Source organism: Penicillium lagena (assembly GCF_028827675.1).
Source record: "Penicillium lagena strain IBT 129212 chromosome Unknown utg000002l_segment0_segment0, whole genome shotgun sequence".
NCBI classification, from domain to species: domain Eukaryota; kingdom Fungi; phylum Ascomycota; class Eurotiomycetes; order Eurotiales; family Aspergillaceae; genus Penicillium; species Penicillium lagena.
Genome location: NW_026623223.1, coordinates 1,910,966 through 1,929,778, shown reverse-complemented (window position 1 = coordinate 1,929,778; position 18,813 = coordinate 1,910,966). Strand labels below are relative to the sequence as shown.

Here is an 18,813-nt window from a genome sequence, read left to right as displayed (position 1 = left end):
GAACCTGTCCAGCTATGGAAGATCACAGTAGTAGATGTGAAACATGTACATCCCACAGGTCCCAAGGGTGGCATATGGAATGCCCCGAACCAAAAGAAGAACGTGGAGAATGCAAACCCTCTTTCTTGACCCCCCAAAACGCCTCGAAAAAACTCCAGGATATAGTACAAAACTCTAGGTAGCCGCTGGGGTGTCGGTGGACTGCCACGTCGATTCCTGCTTAGTTCCCGGCAGCCACGCGTGGGAAACGCTGGACCCTCGTGGTCGGACCTGGCCAAGGCCATCGTCCTCCTTCTTGGAGTTATTTGGCATTGGCTGCACGCCATGATTGGAGGCGGAGCCCGAGGGGAAGGCATACCCGTTGGAATCCCACGGCTTGCTTGCGCTGCGCACATTCGTAGGGAGAATGGACTCGCGCGCGCGAAAGTGATCCGCATTGGCCCGTCGATCGGCCACGTCGTCATGGCTGTTGCGATCATATAGATACAGACCCACAAAAGTGAGGCCAATGCCAACCGCTTGGATCGGGGTTGTGGTGCTGCCAAACCACAGAATCGCGGCCACGATGACAAACACTCGCTTGACCAAGGAAGCAACCGAGTAAGAAACGGGGGAGATCATTGACAGCAGGACGAAGGCAAGGATGTTTTGCGCAAAGTGTGAGACGCCGTTAAACACAAATTCGACTAGCAGGGCACCATGGTCTAGTGATCCCTTTTTCCCCGATAGCGAGATGACACCGTCGTTGATGATATCGGCGATCAGGGGATAGCCCTCACTGACAAACCAGATCGGTAAGGTGAGAAGAAAGGCCAATCCTGAGCAATAGCAGAGCAGGTTGAGCTTGTCTAGCTTCTGCCGACCCGGCCCCTCGGATTCTGCACGGGCCGCCTCATTGAAAAGCTTTTTGGAGAAGATGTTCTGCGAAACAAAGACGAGAGCTGCCAATAGTGCGCAGAGGATGCCAAAGAGATTCGTCGACAATCCGGTGGAACAGGCCAACATGACACCCACGGTCAGAGGGATCAGCGACAAGTAGGTTGCTCTGGCGTACTGAATCCGAAACAGCACCCGGTATGCCATCACTGTGAACAGCGGGGACAGTCCCTTGATCGTATGGACTAGTGAGACGGGGATCTGTGAGGTGGCCATCGAGCTCAGAATATGACCCGCCAGCTGGAAGACTGCCAGAGGCAAGGCCGTCGAGATCACATCACGGGAAGGGTAGCGGATTCCGGTCTTGAGTGCCGGGACGGTTTGCCGCAGCCACGGGATGACCGTCGAGAGGTAGACTAGCAGCAGACACCAGATGGAGACAAATGCAAATTGCACAATTGTCAATGTGATGGGCATGGGAAGCGCATTCAGGATCGATTTCGAGGATGTATTGGTCAACGCCGACGTCAGATACCAAATCAGACAGAGTGTCTAGTGTTCAAACAACGTTAGCCAATCGGATGGTGATGAGCTTGGGGGACATACAATCAATCGATAAGATAATGGTGCTCGGAGCGCCGAAGCCAGCTCCTGCGCATTCTGACTGACGCTGCCGTTGCGGGTGCGGATAGTTGTGATGGCCTCGCTGATACTTTTCCTGGATCGGTGTTTGGGATTCCTCACGGCGCCGTTGGTGGGAACCCGCGCGTAGGAGCCTGTCCTCCGTGGTTCCCAGATATCCTGCGAGTATTTCACTGCGGGACTTGACCCCGGAACAGCATCCAAGGACTCATCGTATGGGGGGAACTTGTCGACTGGGCTGCTGGTGGATTGGGAGGTGGGAGTCTTGGTGGGCACTTGCAATTCCGGTTGTCGCATGGACGCGCGTCGTCCGTGGCCGGTCACTGTTGTTGTGGCCATCTTCCACAAGCCAGGCGGACTTTTGGCAGGTGAGTTTCCTCTCCCCCAAAAAAGACAGAGAGGCAAGAAGGGCGTCCGGGTACAGGTCGACTTTTGCAAGCGAGTGAAGAGCAGGCAGCAGAGAAATGGGATGCTCCACCTTGGGTCGGCGCAGACTGTTTCACCAGAGGGACGTGGGTTGTTGAGTTGAGGACCGAAAAAGGGTGTGATCGAGATGACGAATCCCCGGGGGCGAATGAGCGTCCAGAACGAAAGAAAGCGTGGCAGAGCCGCCGAGAAGATAAGGGAAGATAGAGTGGCAGGCCATGCACTGATTGAGTTCGGTTCGTGAAGGGGATCCAGGAAATTGGCCTGGACAGAAGCAGAGTAGTAGTGGGTTGGTCTGGAAACAATAATCCTCGACCCGCATCCAAGGTAGTGGACGGGATCCCGTGCATCGGAGGAGACCGCGCAGCGACTATCAGGGACCCCGGATACTAGGTAGGACTATCCATCGTTCATGCATTTGGGAGGATCGTATGGGTACTACCGTTACTATTACTACTACTACTCCCACTCCGACTATTCCTCCGCCTATTATTATCAAATTATTACCATCACAAAGGCGCCTCCAGTTGGATATATCACGTGACCGGGCCCTCCGCTTGCAGGCGCTGCCCGATCCGGAGACTCCCACCAACATGCTGCGTTTCGTGTGGCTCTCCGGGCTGTCGCTGGTCTCGGCCAGCTTTCGGGGACCTGATCCGCAAATTCCACTCGGCCTGCAGGCACCAGGAATCACATTCTCCTCCCAGTGGCAGATCCTGGGGCCCTTCCGGCTTGGGACGCGAGGTTAGTGGGTCGTGAATCTATCGTAGGCCAAGAGAGGAAAGAGAAAACCAAATAAACGTGTGAATTGACACCTGTCTAGAGGCCATCTGGGGCGCAGACCCGTTGGAACAGGAAGGCGGCTTTCGCAGTCGGCAATATGATCCCGAGGCCACATTCAACAGCGCCCTCGCCACGAATGGGACCGTGAAATGGGCGGCTATTCAAGCTGACCCCGATTCCTCAGCCAGTCGGACCAAGGCTGTCCTTACATTGAGCTTTCCCGAGGTCAATTGGGGGTTCTTGCAATCCGTCTATGGTTGGTCAGCCCTCCAATATCAAGCATGGGCGCGCGGGACCCTGGATATCCAAGGCGTCGAGGACCAGACGGTTGCCCTCTGGGCTTGTGGCCTCTTAGAGTTTTGGATCGATGGCGAACAGCACTTTGGAGGAGATATCTATCACTACCGCAGAGCTCCCAGCCTGATAAAGCTGTCTCCGGGGCCCCATGTAGTAGATCTGCGGTTGACCCGCGACGTCCGGGCCCAGGGAGGGTTGGATAGTAGCATGGACGTACTTATCGAAGCTGAGCTGCGAGGAGAGCCCGTCACTGTGGACCAACGCAGCCTGGTGGTGTCTGAGCTGACTGACAGCAAATTGGGAGGTATATGGGCCTCGGTTCATTTGCAAAACAACATAGCTGCTCCGGTCGAAATCCTGTCCATTAGTGCTCCCAAGGTCAATTTTTTCCCTTCGATGATTTTGGCATGTTCATTGACCATTTGGTTTCTGTAGACCCAGCATCGCCTATCACTTGAAAGGGCTCTGGAAATGGCGGGCTATCAGACTCGGCCATTGGTGTTCAGCATCTCCCTGACCGAATCAGATACAAATCGTCTTACGGTACACATTGAGTACCGGCTTGCTGGACAAAAGGACGGACCGACCATGATTCTGCCATTTGATATCAGTCTCAGGGAGAGACATCTGTCCGAAGCCCAACGATTCACTTATCGTCACCCGTCGGGTGGTGTCTCGTATGCCATCTTACGACCTCCGACCTCTTGTAACATTTTGCATGGTCCCGCTGCTTTGCCAGTGATGCTTGTTCTCCATGGTGCGGGACTGGATGTAGACAGCGCGGAGGCTCGCGCCATGTTGGACGGAGCATATGGAGTATGTGCCTGGATGTTGTTTCCGAGTGGTGTCACCTCATGGAGTGGCGATGACTGGCGTACGTCCCCCCTCCCCCTTTAGCGGAATCAGCGACTGAAGTAAAATCCCAGATCACTGGGGCAACGCTGATGCGCAGGCTGCACTCTCTGCCATCCCGGAGTGGATGGCCAATGTTGGATGGAAGGGCCCGAGTGCTTCCTTGCATGATTTGATCCTGATCGGTCATTCCAACGGCGGTATGAAGGCAATGTCAACCGTCGAAGCCCATGTCACTGATGCGCAATAGGCCAAGGAGCGTGGTATTACGCTACACATTACCCCGATCAAGTCGCTGCTGTAGCTCCCGTGTCAGGCTACACTTCCATTGAGAGTTTGTCCATCCTCTCGTCCAGAGGTTTGCATTGGCACTGAAGTTTCATAGACTATGTCCCCTATAGCATGTGGCAAAATCTTGAGCCGTCACTCTTGTCCGTGCTGCTCCGCTCTCGGGCTTCCTACAAGCACGAGTTGCTGTTGGAGAACTTGGCGGGGATTCCAGTGGTGCAGCAACATGGCTCTGATGATGATAACGTGCCTGCATATCACTCGCGTCTGATTCACGAGCTGCTTGACCAGATCTCCTGGCCATCAAAGTACAACGAGCTTCTCGGAGCTGGTCACTGGTTTCCCGGTGTGTTGACAACCCCGTTCCTCCAACAGTTTTACCACGACATGGCCACCAGCCCGCGAACTTCGACGGAAATACCCGACAACTTCACCATCGCGATCCCGGCCACTGGTGTCATCGGATCCAAAGCCGGGATCCAGGTAGACCAACTGCAGTCGCCGGATCAGAATGGTGAAATGGCCATCACTCGCCATCCGGAGAGTCGGACGTGGGATGTGCGTTGTCGCAACATCCGCCGATTCCACCTGGCGGACGTTGCTCGTCAGATCGAGGTTCCGGATGTCGTTATTCTGGGTGATACCCATTTTGTTGTCGATCATGACCAACTTGGACAGACTTGGTACCTGCAGGACAACCTGGGGGAGTGGACTGCTTCCCATGATCCCAGTTGGCGGTTGATCTCTGGGCGGTATGGTCGCCAACTGGGAGGAATTGATGCCATGTTACGCTCTGACGGTAGGGTTCAGATCAACCTGTGCTCGGCTGGCGTCCAGGACGTTGCAATCCAGATTAGCCGCAACCTGGTTCAATATTTTTCTGCGGATGCAGACATCGTTCGCGGATGCTTCCCGGATGGTCCAGGGAATGCCATCACCCTGGCCATGGGGAACGATCTTCCTCCGTCCCAGCTCGACACATACCCAATCCATCCGGACCAAGGTCGCTTGTTAGTTAGTTCGCCCCAATCGCCGCCACAGGGGTATGCATACGAGCCGGGGCTGGGGGCCGTGTTTCTGCGGCCGTTGGCGGACGAGCGTGTGGAGCTCGTTGTCTGGGGTGCCGACGTGGCCGGTTTGCGACAGGCCGCTCGCCTGGTGCCGACGGTGACGGGCGGGGGGCAGCCGGACTATGCGGTGCTGGGGGACGAGGGTCGCTGGCGAGGTGCGGCGGGAGTGTTAGCTGCCGGTCATCTGGACTGGTCGTGGCAGGTGTCGCGCAGTTCTTTCTCAAGCACCTCCCTAGGTAGGTAGGTAGATAGGTAATCATCGCACCTTCTCTTCCTCTCTCTGCCTTCCTCTTTTTGTTCCTCTCACCTTCCTCCCTCCCTCCCTCTCTCTCTCTCTCTCTCTCTCTCTCTCTCTCTCTGCCTGTCCCATCCTCTCCCTCGTCTTCCTCCTCATCTTCTCCTTTGCATCTCCGCTTGTTCTCGTTTCGAGTTACTGCGTGCTAAGATGTCCACTCTCTCCGGGTTGTCCAAGCTTGGTCGTCTGGACAAGGATAGTGAAGTCCCCAGAAGCAAGGTTGGTTCTCGCACTGCCAATTTAAAAGTGGCTCTGACAAGCCTAGAAGCAGAAGTTGGAGCACATGAATGCCGACTCCTTAGCTGGACCGCCTTCGGGACTGGAGAGGATACTGGCCAAACTCTCTCCAAAGGAGGCTCTTGCCAGCACTTCTCCCAGTTCCCAAAACACTTCAACTCCCGATTTGTTGCCGCCTCAAGACATTGCGGATACCTCGGAACTGCTTCGTCTCAAACAAGAGCTGCTTGCCGCAAATTCTAAAATAGCCTGTCAGGAGCAAGAGCTGGCTCAAACCCGCGTGATTAAGCATACCCTGGATCAAGCCCTCGGGCCACCCTCCGAAGTCGATTTTGGTGGCGGTCATGAGATTACCGAACAGACCACCAGCCATTTGCAGAATGCATTCAATGCCTCAAATCCCACCACGTTCACTCAGGTCCAGGACCCGTGGCATGCACAAGATGATTCCCAGTCTGATATCTCGGACGCCCTGTCGGCAGGGGCCTACAATCGGACTCGCGGGCTGTGGTCTCAACATGGGCAGCAGTCACTTGGGGTGGGCACAAATGGAACAGCTTTTGATAATACATACGAGGCTCTTCCGGGATCAAGCAATTCCCTGGGCCAGGACCCAACCCGATTCTGGGGCAGCTCGACATTTGCAAGTCGTGGTGCTCTTCCGTCCCACAGAGTGTTTTCGGGCCCTTCGTATGGATTCCAGTCCCGCCCCCTGGTGAGCATATTTGGTCTCTTCCAGCTCCAAATCTCGGCCCTCGTCGAGTCATCACCCAAGGAACCGGCGGCTCGCCTTCGTTTCCAGCCACTACCACTTTTTGGAGTGGGGTTCCTAACGGATCTGTCGGTGATCAATTTCCTCAATCGCCTGTGAAAAGACCTTCGAGTGCTTACCAGCAACTGGGGGTCTACCCGATCCCTTATCAAACGCCGTCGGTTGGGACTCCTCTGTCACCCACGGCCACTGAATTCACGTCAGCCAGCTCAAATGCTACCTCCTGGGCAACTTCAAGAGTGAGTGTCGTTGCTTGTGATCTTTTCCGTTTTTCGCTTCTAATGTAAATAGACCTGCGGGGACTCCATTCAGACGTATATGTCTCCGCTCGAGCCACTCAACTACCGACGTCTTCTCGACAAAAACGTTTCTTGCGACTGGAAGTACATTGTGGACAAGATTGTCTGCAATAACGATCAACAAGCTTCTATCTTTTTGCAGCAAAAGCTCAAGGTCGGCACCACGGAGCTGAAGTACGACATCATCGAGGCCATCGTGAACCAGGCGTATCCACTCATGGTGAATCGATTTGGCAACTTTCTGATCCAGCGCTGCTTTGAGCATGGGACCCCGGAACAAGTCGTTGCCATTGCGAACGCAATTCGAGGAAACACGCTCAACCTGAGCATGGATCCTTTCGGCTGTCATGTGATCCAAAAGGCCTTCGACTGCGTCTCCGAGGAACACAAGGCAGTTATGGTCCATGAGCTCTTGCGCCGCATCCCAGAGACGGTTATTCATCGATACGCTTGTCATGTTTGGCAGAAACTCTTCGAACTCCGCTGGAGCGGCGAGCCCCCCTCATGTCATGGCCAAAGTCAACGAAGCTCTGCGTGGAATGTGGCATGAGGTGGCTTTGGGGGAGACGGGAAGCTTGGTTGTTCAGAACATCTTCGAGAATTGTGTAGAGGATGAGAAGGTTGGTGCTTCCCTCTGTATTACAACCCCATTTTTTGGGGCTCTGCTTATACTCGCTTGGATCAAGTGGTATGCTAATAAATTGATAGCGACCGGCGATTGAAGAAGTGCTGGGCAAGATCGATGTGCTCGCACGGGGCCAGTTTGGTAACTGGTGTATCCAACACATCTGCGAACATGGGGCTCCTCATGACAAGAGCCGTGCCATCGAACATGTTCTCCATTGGGCCGTGGACTACAGTATGGATCAGTTCGCCTCCAAGATAGTAGAGAAATGTCTGAAGATCGGAGGATCTGAGTTCCTGGAGCTCTATCTTTCTCGAGTCTGCACTGGCCGCGCTGACCGACCCCGGATGCCGTTGACTGATAGTGAGTAGCCTCACCATTGCTTGGTACTGCATCCCTACTGATTCCGCTTGGCTTTCAGTTGCGGGTGACCAGTATGGCAACTATCTGATCCAATGGATCTTGATGAATGCCGCGGCTCACCAGCGGGAGCTTGTCGCCAGCCATATTCGGTACGTAATCTCTTCAATCCGCTTTCAACCCCGAATTTTCGTGGCTAAATACCGGCATCTATAGGAAACACATGGTCTCGCTCCGTGGCTCCAAATTCGGCTCTCGTGTCGCGATGCTCTGTTGCAATCCATCTCATGCCACCCGCCCCGGCCCTGGTGCTGGCATGCAAATCGGCCGTTTCAACCAGTTTACCGAGGACAGGCTTTCCAACACAAGCCAACCAAGCGGGCGCTTTGGTCGTGGAGGACCATGGGGCCCCACTTATACGCCTTTTCGTTGACTTGTTCGCTGACGCAGTTCCTTTGGATCTGCCAAACCAAAAAAAACCCCCAAAAAGAAGCTTTTTTGCTATGGATTATAGATGTTGTCAGTCATCTTTCTCTCCAAATGCAGGCGGCGAGTGAAGCCGAGTGTGTGACAATCGAAATATGGTGTCTCAGTTCTCGATCAGTCTTACGGTTATCTCTGCTATACAACTTTGACGGCTAGTGCCGCTCGCCAGTTGATTCCATTTCGGGCTGCTCTCCCACAGTTGGCTATTCCCAGCTCATTTGTTCGTGTTCCGTGGGCTACGAGCATTCGTTATTCGCGTCTCTTTATACCTGTTCTGGCGTTGTACGGCGGCGCTCTATTCTATTACCCAACCATGCAGCTTCACTGCCGAATTTTTATGTCAATTACAAACGTGCAATGGCATTTTTATTATTTAAACCCCTCTACGCGCTGTTGATATGACCGCAGTGTTCTTTTCCCTTGAACTATCGACGCTTAGGAGGCGGCATTTGTAGGGTCTTCCGCGGTGTCGACCGTTTCCTCCCTTTCCCACGGTTTTCGTCTGCGAGGCTTTGCACTCGATAAATCATGCCCTTCCAAAACTGTGTCCGGGATCTCTTGGATCCCGGGAATCGGTTGCCCGGTCGTGATCAGGTCCACGATATGAGCGAACGAAGATGGATAGGCGGGTTCTGGGTTTGTAGGGGCCTGCGGGTCAGATTGAACAGGCCCTGATGAGGAGGATGTCGTCGGTGTTTGTGATGATTCCGAAACCATTTCGGAATCCCGGGGTGCTTCTGTCGACTGTGAGGCCAGCCAGGACTTATACGCGGCGAAGTCAATGGGTGGATTGAGACTCTCTTTTCTGCGATCCGGCGGGCATCAGTACGGGGCTTCGAAATATAGAGCAGCTCTGGCTGGCAGGCATACCGCGAGAAGAAGAAGCATTTAGCTTGCAAGACGAGGTCGTCGTCGCGGTTGATCTCGGCTTCGGTGGCGGGTGTGTCGGGGTGACCGAGGATGGTGGAGAGGCCATTGGCGAACTCGGGATCGGTGTGGAAGGGATACGACCGTAGTCGGTCCAGCGGGCTCTCCTGGGCTTCTACAGGCTGTGCCATGGTGTGGGATTAATGATTGTGTCGGGGGGAAAGAAGGAATGATGCGGAGGGTGTGGGGCAGTCGCGGGAGCCGAGGTTGCGAAGGAAGTAGTTATAGATCGCGCTTACTGCACAGCGGGCTTGATTCTCGATTTCCATTCTATTCTGCACCTAGTGTATATCGGATTGACATACTAATTGACGAGCATCTAGAGTAAGACCGACAGCTTTGCCCGGAGATCGGTCCTTAAACTTGCCCACTGAACTAAGCCCAGCAGCTAAATGCTGACCGGCGGCCAGTAATATCGAATGCGGGCATGCTGGCACACGTCGTGGCAACCAGGTTCGTTGTAGATGTCCGAGCAATCCCTGGCATCTCGAGGGATTCGTGCCTCTGAGATCTGTGGGCGTTCTTCTTGCTCGCCGGACCGAAATGTAGTTCTCCGATGAAAAGTCTCGTCGGCATTCGAGGGGGTTCGTTGATCACATTGATGATCGAGTGGCACTACCAGTCGGCTGCTCTACACCGTAGTGTCCATACCATCAACCACTGGCGCCATGTCGGACGAGGCCTCCGTTGGCCGCGTACTCTTGCTCTGGCAACCGGGGCAATTATGTACAACCTCGTGAGCAAAGAGATCGCAGTCAATGCAGAAATGATTCTTGCATGCGGTACATTCATAGCGGCTACTCACGCTCATCCCTTTTGTATGCCCCTCTGCCACCGACCACTGGTTCTCTGGGGGTACGGGGGAAAGGGGATACCACAGGCAAAGCATGCGGCACTTTTTGAAGCCCTGCGCCATGGTACCTCCACCCAGTTGATCAGAGGGAAGAGATGATGATAGGATCGCGCAAGGTGAGTCGACAGAATCAGGGTCAGGCCACAGGCCGGACACTCGGCAGGCAAACTGCACACTTTGCTGTGGCAACGGGAGCATTTATATCCCCCGCGGGATGGGTTCGAATGGCACGCGCAGAGCGAAGGGGCAGAATCCATGGTCCGAGATGGAAACCCCATCATGAGGAGTGAGCTTGCCGACTGTTTCTGGGAATCTGTTGCTGGAGGGGTTGTAACGTCCATCATCAACTCTCGGAAATGCTGCTCATTGAGTGCCACCCCGTATGCTGTTTCGTCCCCCCCATTGGTTCTCGTGCACAGTTCACGGCAGATGGCCACCTGCGCGGCCAGACCGACGATCCGGACCCGGATCTGGTCGCTGATCAGGGTATTGATGGTTTGGTGAATATCGCCCGGATCAGAGGACAGGAGAGACCCGAATAGGATCAGCACTTCTCGGGTTCCGTGGCTTGGGGTATGACTATGGACAACCGGTCAGCATGGATGGGGAGCAGGAGCGGGCAAAGGGCAACGGACAAAAGGGCACCTCGGGCCATCTCGAGGCCATTCTGTAGACTCGGGAGGCCTTTTGGGTCCTGGGGCTTCAGCGCCTGGATTGCCGTCAGGTGCTCCGTGGGATTGCCACTCATGTCGCTGATTCGAATGGCGAGACCGTCTCGCAGGCCCAGCACGCCGAGTTGAGAGATGGGATTTTGCTCGAAGAACTCGCGCACGAACTCCTGGGCATATCGCAGGGTCAACAGGTATCGGGTCGGCCGGAGATCCTTTTCGGACATGGACTGCGAGAGATCCAGGGTCAGGATCAGGTGTCGAATGATGCCGCGTTGCAGCGGTGTTGTGTCTTTCAGCAATCTGCGCAATTAGGGTTGGTTGGATTGATAGGTAGAGAAAGAGAGACACACCGTTTGCGCTTTCCGGCCTCGAGCAGGCCCTCGACCGTGGAGCTGATAGTGCCATCGGCGCCCTCGACCAGAGTCTCCCAGGTCCGGGACAGCTCCCACTCGGCGCCGCCTCGCTGCTTGCGCCTCTTGGAGCGGCGCTCGGGGCCAGTCTGCGAGACCTGGAAGTCGTCCTCGTCGTCTGTGACCTCGCCCACGTATTCCTCGTCGGAGTCAGCCATGGTGTGGTGGGAGTGAGTGTGTCCAACGGTCGGTCCTAGGATCGGCAGCCGCACTCCGTTAATCAGGCTCGGTTTGCGCTGTATGTACCTGGCCCAAGCTCCCACGCAGAACTCACGACACCTACCGAACTAATTAATAGGTAACTCCCCCTAAATTGTTTCACACTCTCACCCACACGACGTACTACAGCTACCACTCCACCGACGATAGCCGATGTGGGGGACCAGTAGTGTCCGCCGCATTGCAACGGTTGCCCGTCCAGGCCGCCCTGGCCCCTCCCCCCTCCTCCTTCTGTTCTTCTCGCGCGCTTCATCTTCTTCCCTCCTCCTTCTCTTCCAGCCACTCCCGTCGACTTCTCCCCCGTCCCATCTCGGTCGCTTCCCAAGTTCAGTTCAGACCCCCCATCAGATATTGCTCCGCTGAAGCTCGCATCATGACCTCTGACAGAGAGACTCTGCCTGACGTGTGAGTGATGTACCCGCCATCCATGTGTGTCTACGTGTGTATCCGGAGCTGACTGCAACGATCAGGGCCAAACCCGTCAATTACCATGTCTCGCTCTTCGACCTGCAGCTCGGTGGTTCGTGGGGATACAAGGGCCTGGTCAAGGTCGATGCAAAGGTTGCCCGCCCCACAAACGAGATTGTCCTGAACGCGAAAGAATTGGAGGTACAGCATGCGGAAGTTCTGGGCAAGGATGGTGGGTGTCCATTGCACCGTGAATGTGATCAGACAAGCTGACGGTGCGGCTCTGTATCTCCACAGGTGCCCAGCTGGCCAAGGCATCCGATATCTCCTACGACAAGAAATCGGAACGGGTCACGTTCAAGTTCCCGCAGGAAATCGCTCCCCAGGATGTCGTACTGTCTATCAATTTCACCGGAGTCATGAACGATGCCATGGCTGGTTTCTACCGCTCCAAGTATAAGCCCGTAGGAGAGCCGGCCGCCGACACTCCCAAGGAGGGTGAGTTTTTCTACATGTTGAGCACCCAATTCGAGTCCTGCGATGCGCGGAGGGCTTTCCCCTGCTTCGATGAGCCGAACTTGAAAGCAGCATTCGATTTCGAGATCGAGGTGCCCAAGCAGCAGACTGCGCTCAGCAACATGCCGATCAAATCGGAAAGAGACGGCAGCCACTCGGGGCTTAAAGTCGTCACTTTTGAGAAGACGCCCGTGATGAGCACTTACGTCAGTATCCCAAACATATCCGTAGATGGACGTGCGCTTGACTAACCCGTTGTTCGCTCTTGCAGCTCCTGGCATGGGCAGTTGGCGATTTTGAATATGTTGAGGCGATGACCGAGCGCAAGTATCAGGGCAAGAGCATCCCGGTTCGCGTCTACACCACGCGGGGTCTCAAGGAGCAGGCTCGGTTTGCGCTGGAGTGTGCTCATCGGACGGTCGACTACTTTTCGGAGGTCTTCGAGATCGAGTACCCACTACCCAAGGCGGATCTCCTGGCGGTCCACGAATTTGCAATGGGTGCCATGGAGAACTGGGGGCTTGTGACCTATCGGACCACTGCCGTCCTCTTCGACGAAGGAAAGTCGGATAACCGATATAAGAACCGCATTGCTTATGTTGTTGCACACGGTGAGCCCTCTTCCCGCCACGATGACCGGATTGGATCTGACATATCGCATTGTAGAACTGGCCCACCAGTGGTTTGGCAACCTTGTGACGATGGATTGGTGGAATGAGCTCTGGCTCAACGAGGGTTTCGCAACCTGGGTCGGCTGGCTGGCGGTCGATCATTTCTATCCTGGTGAGTCGACCTCTCCGGTGTCGAGAATAGTAGTTGTGGCAAATCCTGACATACATGCGCAGAATGGAACGTTTGGTCTCAATTTGTTGTACGCAATTCCCGAGGTATCCAAGATTTTAATGAATCCGCGATTGACATTGTTCCAGGCTGAAGGTGTTCAACAAGCATTCCATCTCGACTCACTGCGCGCTTCGCACCCTATTGAGGTCCCGGTCCGAAATGCTCTTGAAGTGGATCAAATCTTCGACCACATCAGCTACCTCAAGGGAAGCTCTGTGATCCGCATGTTGAGTGTTCATCTCGGCCGCGAGACTTTCCTCCGCGGCGTGGCAAACTATCTCAAGGCCCACGCCTATGGTGGGATTATTCATCTGTGTATCGGAAATCCAAGCTTGCTGATTGTCTGTTAGGAAATGCGACTACAAAAGATCTGTGGTCCGCTTTGAGCGAAGCTTCTGGCCAGGATGTGCCTACCTTCATGGTGAGCTAAGCGCAAATTTGATTCGACTACCAGTCTCTCTGACCTCTTCTCCAGGATCCCTGGATTCGGAAAATCGGATTCCCTGTTGTCACGATAGCCGAGGAGCCTGGTCAAATCAGCGTTCGCCAGAATCGATTCTTGTCCACCGGGGACGCGAAAGCTGAGGAGGATCAGACTACTTGGTGGATCCCTCTCGGCCTCAAGTCTGGTCCCCAGCTGGCCAGTATTGACACACGCGCTCTCACAGACAAGTCTGGTACCATTGGAGGCGTTGGCGAGGATGCGTTCTACAAGGTCAACAAGGACCTGGCTGGGTTCTACCGGACCAACTACCCCCCGGCACGTCTGGCGAAGCTCGGCCAGTCTCTTGATCTTCTGAGCACCGAAGACAAGATTGGCTTGCTGGGCGATGCTGCCGCTCTTGCGGTTTCTGGAGAAGGTACTACGCCGGCCTTGCTGGCTCTTCTGGAGGGTTTCAAGGGAGAGACAGATTACCTGTAAGATGTTCCTGCGCTCCGTGGCCATTTCCATAGTCTCTAAATCTTTGATCTGCAGTGTTTGGTCTCAGGTCTCATCATCGCTGGCCAACCTCCGCTCTGTCTTCTCACAGAACGAACAGGCCGCCGAGGGCCTGAAAAAATTTACGTTGAATCTGGTCTCCCCGGCGGCGGAGAAGATTGGCTGGGAATTTGCACCCAACGAAGACTACCTCACTGTGCAACTGCGGAAGCTTCTGATTGGGATGGCTGGTAATGCTGGTCATGAAGGGTGAGTCCATGTTGGTGTAAAAGATGGCAACCACCGCATTTCTGACGATTATCTATAGGATCATTGCGGAAGCCAAGCGACGCTTCGACCTGTGGGCCACGGGCAAAGACCAAAATGCGGTGCACACCAACTTGCGGTCGGTCATCTTCAGCCTCAATGTATCAGAAGGCGGTCGGAAGGAATACGAGGCCGTCAAGGAAGAATACCTCCGGACGGATTCGGTGGATGGCAAGGAGATTTGCCTGAGCGCGCTCGGCCGCACGAAGGAGCCGGCCCTGGTACAGGACTACCTGGACTTTGTCTTTTCTGACAAGGTGGCTATCCAGGACATCCACAGCGGTGCCGTGTCTCTGGCGGCGAACTCCAAGATGCGCCACCTGTTGTGGAAGTATATGAAGGAACATTGGGATGCCGTGTCGACGCGACTGTCGGCCAGCAACGTGGTGATTGAGCGCTTTGTGCGAATGGGGCTCACCAAGTTCGCCGATCACGCGACCGGCGAGGACATTGCGTCGTTCTTCCAGAACAAGGACACGAGCGCATATCAGCGGGCGCTGGTGATTGTTTCGGATAGCATCCGGACCAACGCGTGCTACCAGGAGCGGGATGCGGCGAAGGTGGTGGAGTGGCTGCAGGCGCATCGTTATGCGTAAGGGATTCGTTTATGAATAATGGATCTATTTCTTTCTTCCATGTTGGTCGGGGACCTTGTGGTTACTCTGGGGTTGCCGCTACCTCCTACGGTAGTAGTCTTGAAAGTAGATGTCGGGTTTGGATAATCGCACACCTAAATACATGTAGTATAGTCTCTGTCTTCGTAGCGGTTCTACCTGCTGACATACCTCCGATCGTATTAAGTTCTCATTTCACTATATATACCCTACATGATGTAGCTTCCGAGCCTAAGATTATTTTCTTTAGTCCTACAAAACTAACGTCCATTTTCTTATCTCTACCAACACACGTGAAAATAGTGTAGAATATATTTTAATAATTATAGTGTCTCTACCAATTTGCGACCATACTACGTGTATCTACGGAGGTGTGCGATAATCCAAATCCTCGCAGTATAATTAGATCAGACGATGAAGATCAGGTGGAGTTGCGCATCAGGTGCCTATGGCTTCCTCGACCTCCTATCATATCATTTCAGGCCCTCTTCATTCATTCCATCATCATCCTCATCATCATCGACTTGGCCCCAAGACCACTACTACACCTGTTTGATCTCCTTCGTCCGGGCCAGTTTGTTCTTCCTGTCCCTCGGTATTCCTTTTCCCACTGGTCGCACTCTTCCTCGCTTCATCATGAACCCCGAGTGGTAAGCCTTCCACCCACACCTGAGCACTACGACCTCCCCCCGACGACATGCTCTCCTTCAAGAGCCCCGCCTCCCCCAATATGACCTCCTCTTGCCAGTGGTCTATTTGACTGACAATATCCGAATGTCCAGAGTACTCCCGTGTCGCTGCCTAGTTTCCTCAACGGCCCCCTCGAATTCGCACCGTGCCACTCCGCCCGTCTGCACTTTCTAACCATCGCGATAGATACGACTACCTGTTCAAGCTTCTCCTCATCGGTGACTCCGGTGTCGGAAAGTCTTGCCTGTTGCTGCGTTTTGCTGATGACACCTACACCGAAAGTTATATTTCCACGATCGGTGTGGACTTCGTATGTGTTTTGGAACCCCGCCTTCCATGCTCTTTTTGCGGAATCGCTTGGCTGACAGTGCTCGGCAACGCAGAAAATCCGGACCATCGAACTTGACGGCAAGACGGTGAAGCTTCAGATTGTATGATTTGGCCCTTCGTATTCGGCCGGATGGGGACCAGCAAGGCTAACAACACATATAGTGGGACACTGCTGGTCAGGAACGGTTCCGGACCATCACATCCTCGTACTACCGGGGCGCCCACGGCATCTGCGTGGTGTACGACGTGACCGACATGGACTCTTTCAACAATGTCAAGCAGTGGCTTCAGGAGATTGACCGCTACGCTACGGAGGGTGTCAACAAGCTCCTCGTTGGCAACAAGAGCGATATGGAGGACAAGAAGGTCGTGGAATACACAGTGGCCAAGGTATTTCTCCCCATCCGCCTCGTCGCAGGAAGTGGTCGCTCATTGGTTTCTAGGAATTCGCCGACAGCCTTGGAATTCCCTTCCTGGAGACATCCGCCAAGAACGCATCGAACGTGGAACAGGCGTTCTTGACAATGGCACGGCAGATCAAGGAGCGCATGGGCACGGCCACGGCGAACAACAAGCCGACTGTGCAGGTTGGTCAGGGTCAGGGCGTCCAGTCCGGCTCGGCCGGCGGTTGCTGCTGATTGAGACGCTGGGAGCTGAGCTTTCATTTTGGCGCACTTGATGGAGGGTTTCGAAAGCGGCGTAGGATCTCGTCGGTTGGCTTCGATTCAGCCGAGGAGGAGAAGAGGATGATAGCCCGCCGTGAGAGCGCCCGTTGGGGTCCCTTTCTTTCTTCCTTAGACGGCCTGCGTTTTCTGACTTCGTTCTGCGTTTTGTCTTCCTATGTGATTACTGCCTATTTTTTTTCCTTCTTCTTATTTGTCCTTGGCCGCATTCCCTCTGTTTGTAGGTTTTGAGATTCCTCGGAATGGATGAGGTTTAATAAAGATTGCCAGCATGTGTAGGCAATACCGATACGGTAGTGACATTAGGTATGTTGTAGTAGATCGTCACATGCCATGCTGGAGTCGAGGATGGATATGCCCAGTTTGGAGCTAGACGACTAGTAGAGATTATCCACGATCAGGATAACCAGAAATATAACTAGTTATATCTCGCTCTCTTCCTCCCTCTCTCGCGTTGACACAGAATAATCGGCATGTGTACCTGGTATACTCCACTGTCAAAATGACGGCGCGGTAATACCAATACCTCCCTCTACCTCCTTCTGCCGAGGCCCAGCGTTCGGCAAAACGTCATGTAAATCCCCCCAAGCCGAATCATTATCGCCCTCTTATTCATCGCGCTTTTCCCCCGGGGTTCTTTCTTTTTTCTTTCTCCCCCGTCTTTCGTGTCTCTTGACTCGCCACTCTTTCTCAACCACGGTCTCACAATGTCCCAATCCACCGAGCAGCAAAAGAAGGCGGCGGTTTCCACCGCCGTCCAGCAGAGCGACAACATCGCCCACGCGCTGGCCGGCGCGGGAGGTGGCATTTTGTCCATGGTCATGACGTGTGCACATCCGGAGTCTTTCCTCGCCTGCTCATAATGCTAACTGAAAGTCTTCCTGTAGATATCCCTTGATCACCCTGTCGACCCGAGCCCAAGTCGAGTCCAAGCGTGCGCACTCGACCACCCTCGATGCCGTGCGGCGCATCGTTCAGCGGGAGGGAATCTCGGGCCTCTATGCCGGCCTGGAGTCAGCGCTGTTCGGAATCAGTGTCACCAACTTTGTGTACTATTACTGGTATGAGTGGACTCGGTCCACCTTCGAGAAGGCTGCTATCAAGGCCGGGCGCGCTTCCAAGAAGCTGTCAACTTCCGAGTCCATGATTGCAGGTGCAATCGCCGGCAGTGCCACAGTGCTGATCACCAACCCGATCTGGGTCATCAACACTCGCATGACAGCCCGCAACAAGTCCGAGGACGAGCAAGGTCTCCCTGGGGCTCCCAAGAAGCAAAGCCCCTCCACCTTCAGCACCCTCATGGATCTGCTGCAGAAAGAGGGCCCCAAGTCGCTCTTCGCCGGTGTTCTCCCGGCACTGATCCTGGTGATCAACCCAATTTTGCAATACACCATCTTCGAACAATTGAAGAATATTGTAGAGCGCCGGCGCCGGATGACACCCAAGGATGCGTTCTACCTGGGTGCTCTGGGTAAGATCTTGGCTACCAGCATTACCTACCCCTACATTACTGTCAAGAGCCGCATGCATGTGGCCAGCAAGGATGGCCCCAAGGAGAGCTTGAATGGAAGCCTGAAGCGGATTATTCGGGAGGAGGGATATACTGGCCTCTACAAGGGTAAGTTGATTGCTAGTTAATTGGTAGTGCTCTTTTTACTAACGGTTGTTTTGCAGGCATTGGCCCCAAGGTCACTCAGAGTGCCATCACTGCTGCGTTCCTCTTTGCTTTTAAGGATGTACTGTACGATATGATGGTCAAGGCCCGCAAGGCTCGCAGCATTCGCAACTAAAGCCAACACCTGCGTATCTGCCGAGTCTCCATGGGGAATTGTCGAGACAAATCTGAGTGAAATGCCTGCAGGTTATGTAAGAAGATCATTTTATCTCTTTATTTAGAAGGTCAGGATTGCCCTTGTGAATTGTTACTTTCTTTTTTTCCTCCTGTCAATTAGAGCGGTCAGTGGGGGGGATATCCAGTATATAAGGACTGGCAGTATATAACTATATATTATTACTATATTATCATAATACCGTTCTCTCTCAATGGCCTTGGGAGCATCCTCATCACTTTTACTTCAGTGACTCCAACCCCATC

The 18,813-nt window shown here is 54.1% G+C and overlaps 9 protein-coding genes across 9 annotated transcripts; 6 read left to right on the top strand and 3 right to left on the bottom strand.

Annotated features, from left to right (window-relative positions):
• Positions 1-174: 174 nt before the first annotated feature.
• Positions 175-1,857, bottom strand: N7510_003542 (putative ER to Golgi transport protein (Sly41); the record flags this gene model as incomplete). The annotated part of the gene is made up of 2 exons (XM_056975468.1): positions 175-1,428; positions 1,483-1,857. 2 exons carry the CDS (start codon positions 1,855-1,857, stop codon positions 175-177), a joined length of 1,629 nt encoding a protein of 542 aa, XP_056835424.1.
• A 680-nt stretch (positions 1,858-2,537) lies between these two features.
• On the top strand, positions 2,538-8,255 carry N7510_003541 (uncharacterized protein; the record flags this gene model as incomplete). Its single annotated transcript, XM_056975467.1, has 13 exons — positions 2,538-2,688; positions 2,768-3,402; positions 3,460-3,898; positions 3,951-4,076; positions 4,127-4,210; positions 4,262-5,474; positions 5,730-5,748; positions 5,795-6,610; positions 6,661-6,777; positions 6,830-7,270; positions 7,546-7,825; positions 7,884-7,974; positions 8,039-8,255. 13 exons carry the CDS (start codon positions 2,538-2,540, stop codon positions 8,253-8,255), a joined length of 4,629 nt encoding a protein of 1,542 aa, XP_056835423.1.
• A 488-nt stretch (positions 8,256-8,743) lies between these two features.
• On the bottom strand, positions 8,744-9,366 carry N7510_003540 (DUF5572 domain-containing protein; the record flags this gene model as incomplete). The annotated part of the gene is made up of 2 exons (XM_056975466.1): positions 8,744-9,113; positions 9,179-9,366. 2 exons carry the CDS (start codon positions 9,364-9,366, stop codon positions 8,744-8,746), a joined length of 558 nt encoding a protein of 185 aa, XP_056835422.1.
• A 676-nt stretch (positions 9,367-10,042) lies between these two features.
• Positions 10,043-11,327, bottom strand: N7510_003539 (TFIIH/NER complex subunit SSL1; the record flags this gene model as incomplete). Its single annotated transcript, XM_056975465.1, has 3 exons — positions 10,043-10,667; positions 10,724-11,059; positions 11,110-11,327. The coding sequence occupies 3 exons, from the start codon at positions 11,325-11,327 to the stop codon at positions 10,043-10,045; spliced, it is 1,179 nt and encodes a 392-aa protein (XP_056835421.1).
• A 434-nt stretch (positions 11,328-11,761) lies between these two features.
• Positions 11,762-12,563, top strand: N7510_003538 (uncharacterized protein; the record flags this gene model as incomplete). Its single annotated transcript, XM_056975464.1, has 3 exons — positions 11,762-11,793; positions 11,859-12,034; positions 12,094-12,563. The coding sequence occupies 3 exons, from the start codon at positions 11,762-11,764 to the stop codon at positions 12,561-12,563; spliced, it is 678 nt and encodes a 225-aa protein (XP_056835420.1).
• A 62-nt stretch (positions 12,564-12,625) lies between these two features.
• N7510_003537 (M1 family metallopeptidase) lies at positions 12,626-14,348 on the top strand (the record flags this gene model as incomplete). Its single annotated transcript, XM_056975463.1, has 5 exons — positions 12,626-12,923; positions 12,979-13,170; positions 13,261-13,452; positions 13,737-14,015; positions 14,110-14,348. 5 exons carry the CDS (start codon positions 12,626-12,628, stop codon positions 14,346-14,348), a joined length of 1,200 nt encoding a protein of 399 aa, XP_056835419.1.
• A 19-nt stretch (positions 14,349-14,367) lies between these two features.
• N7510_003536 (ERAP1-like C-terminal domain-containing protein) lies at positions 14,368-14,997 on the top strand (the record flags this gene model as incomplete). The annotated part of the gene is made up of 1 exon (XM_056975462.1): positions 14,368-14,997. The coding sequence occupies one exon, from the start codon at positions 14,368-14,370 to the stop codon at positions 14,995-14,997; it is 630 nt and encodes a 209-aa protein (XP_056835418.1).
• Positions 14,998-15,820: 823 nt separating this feature from the next.
• Positions 15,821-16,673, top strand: N7510_003535 (Rab family GTPase YPT1; the record flags this gene model as incomplete). Its single annotated transcript, XM_056975461.1, has 4 exons — positions 15,821-16,015; positions 16,089-16,136; positions 16,198-16,425; positions 16,479-16,673. Coding segments are annotated over 4 exons (666 nt in total), but the record flags the coding sequence as incomplete, so codon positions are not given.
• Positions 16,674-17,425: 752 nt separating this feature from the next.
• On the top strand, positions 17,426-18,508 carry pmp47 (putative peroxisomal membrane protein Pmp47; the record flags this gene model as incomplete). The annotated part of the gene is made up of 3 exons (XM_056975460.1): positions 17,426-17,544; positions 17,606-18,336; positions 18,393-18,508. 3 exons carry the CDS (start codon positions 17,426-17,428, stop codon positions 18,506-18,508), a joined length of 966 nt encoding a protein of 321 aa, XP_056835416.1.
• Between the last annotated feature and the right edge of the window lie 305 nt (positions 18,509-18,813).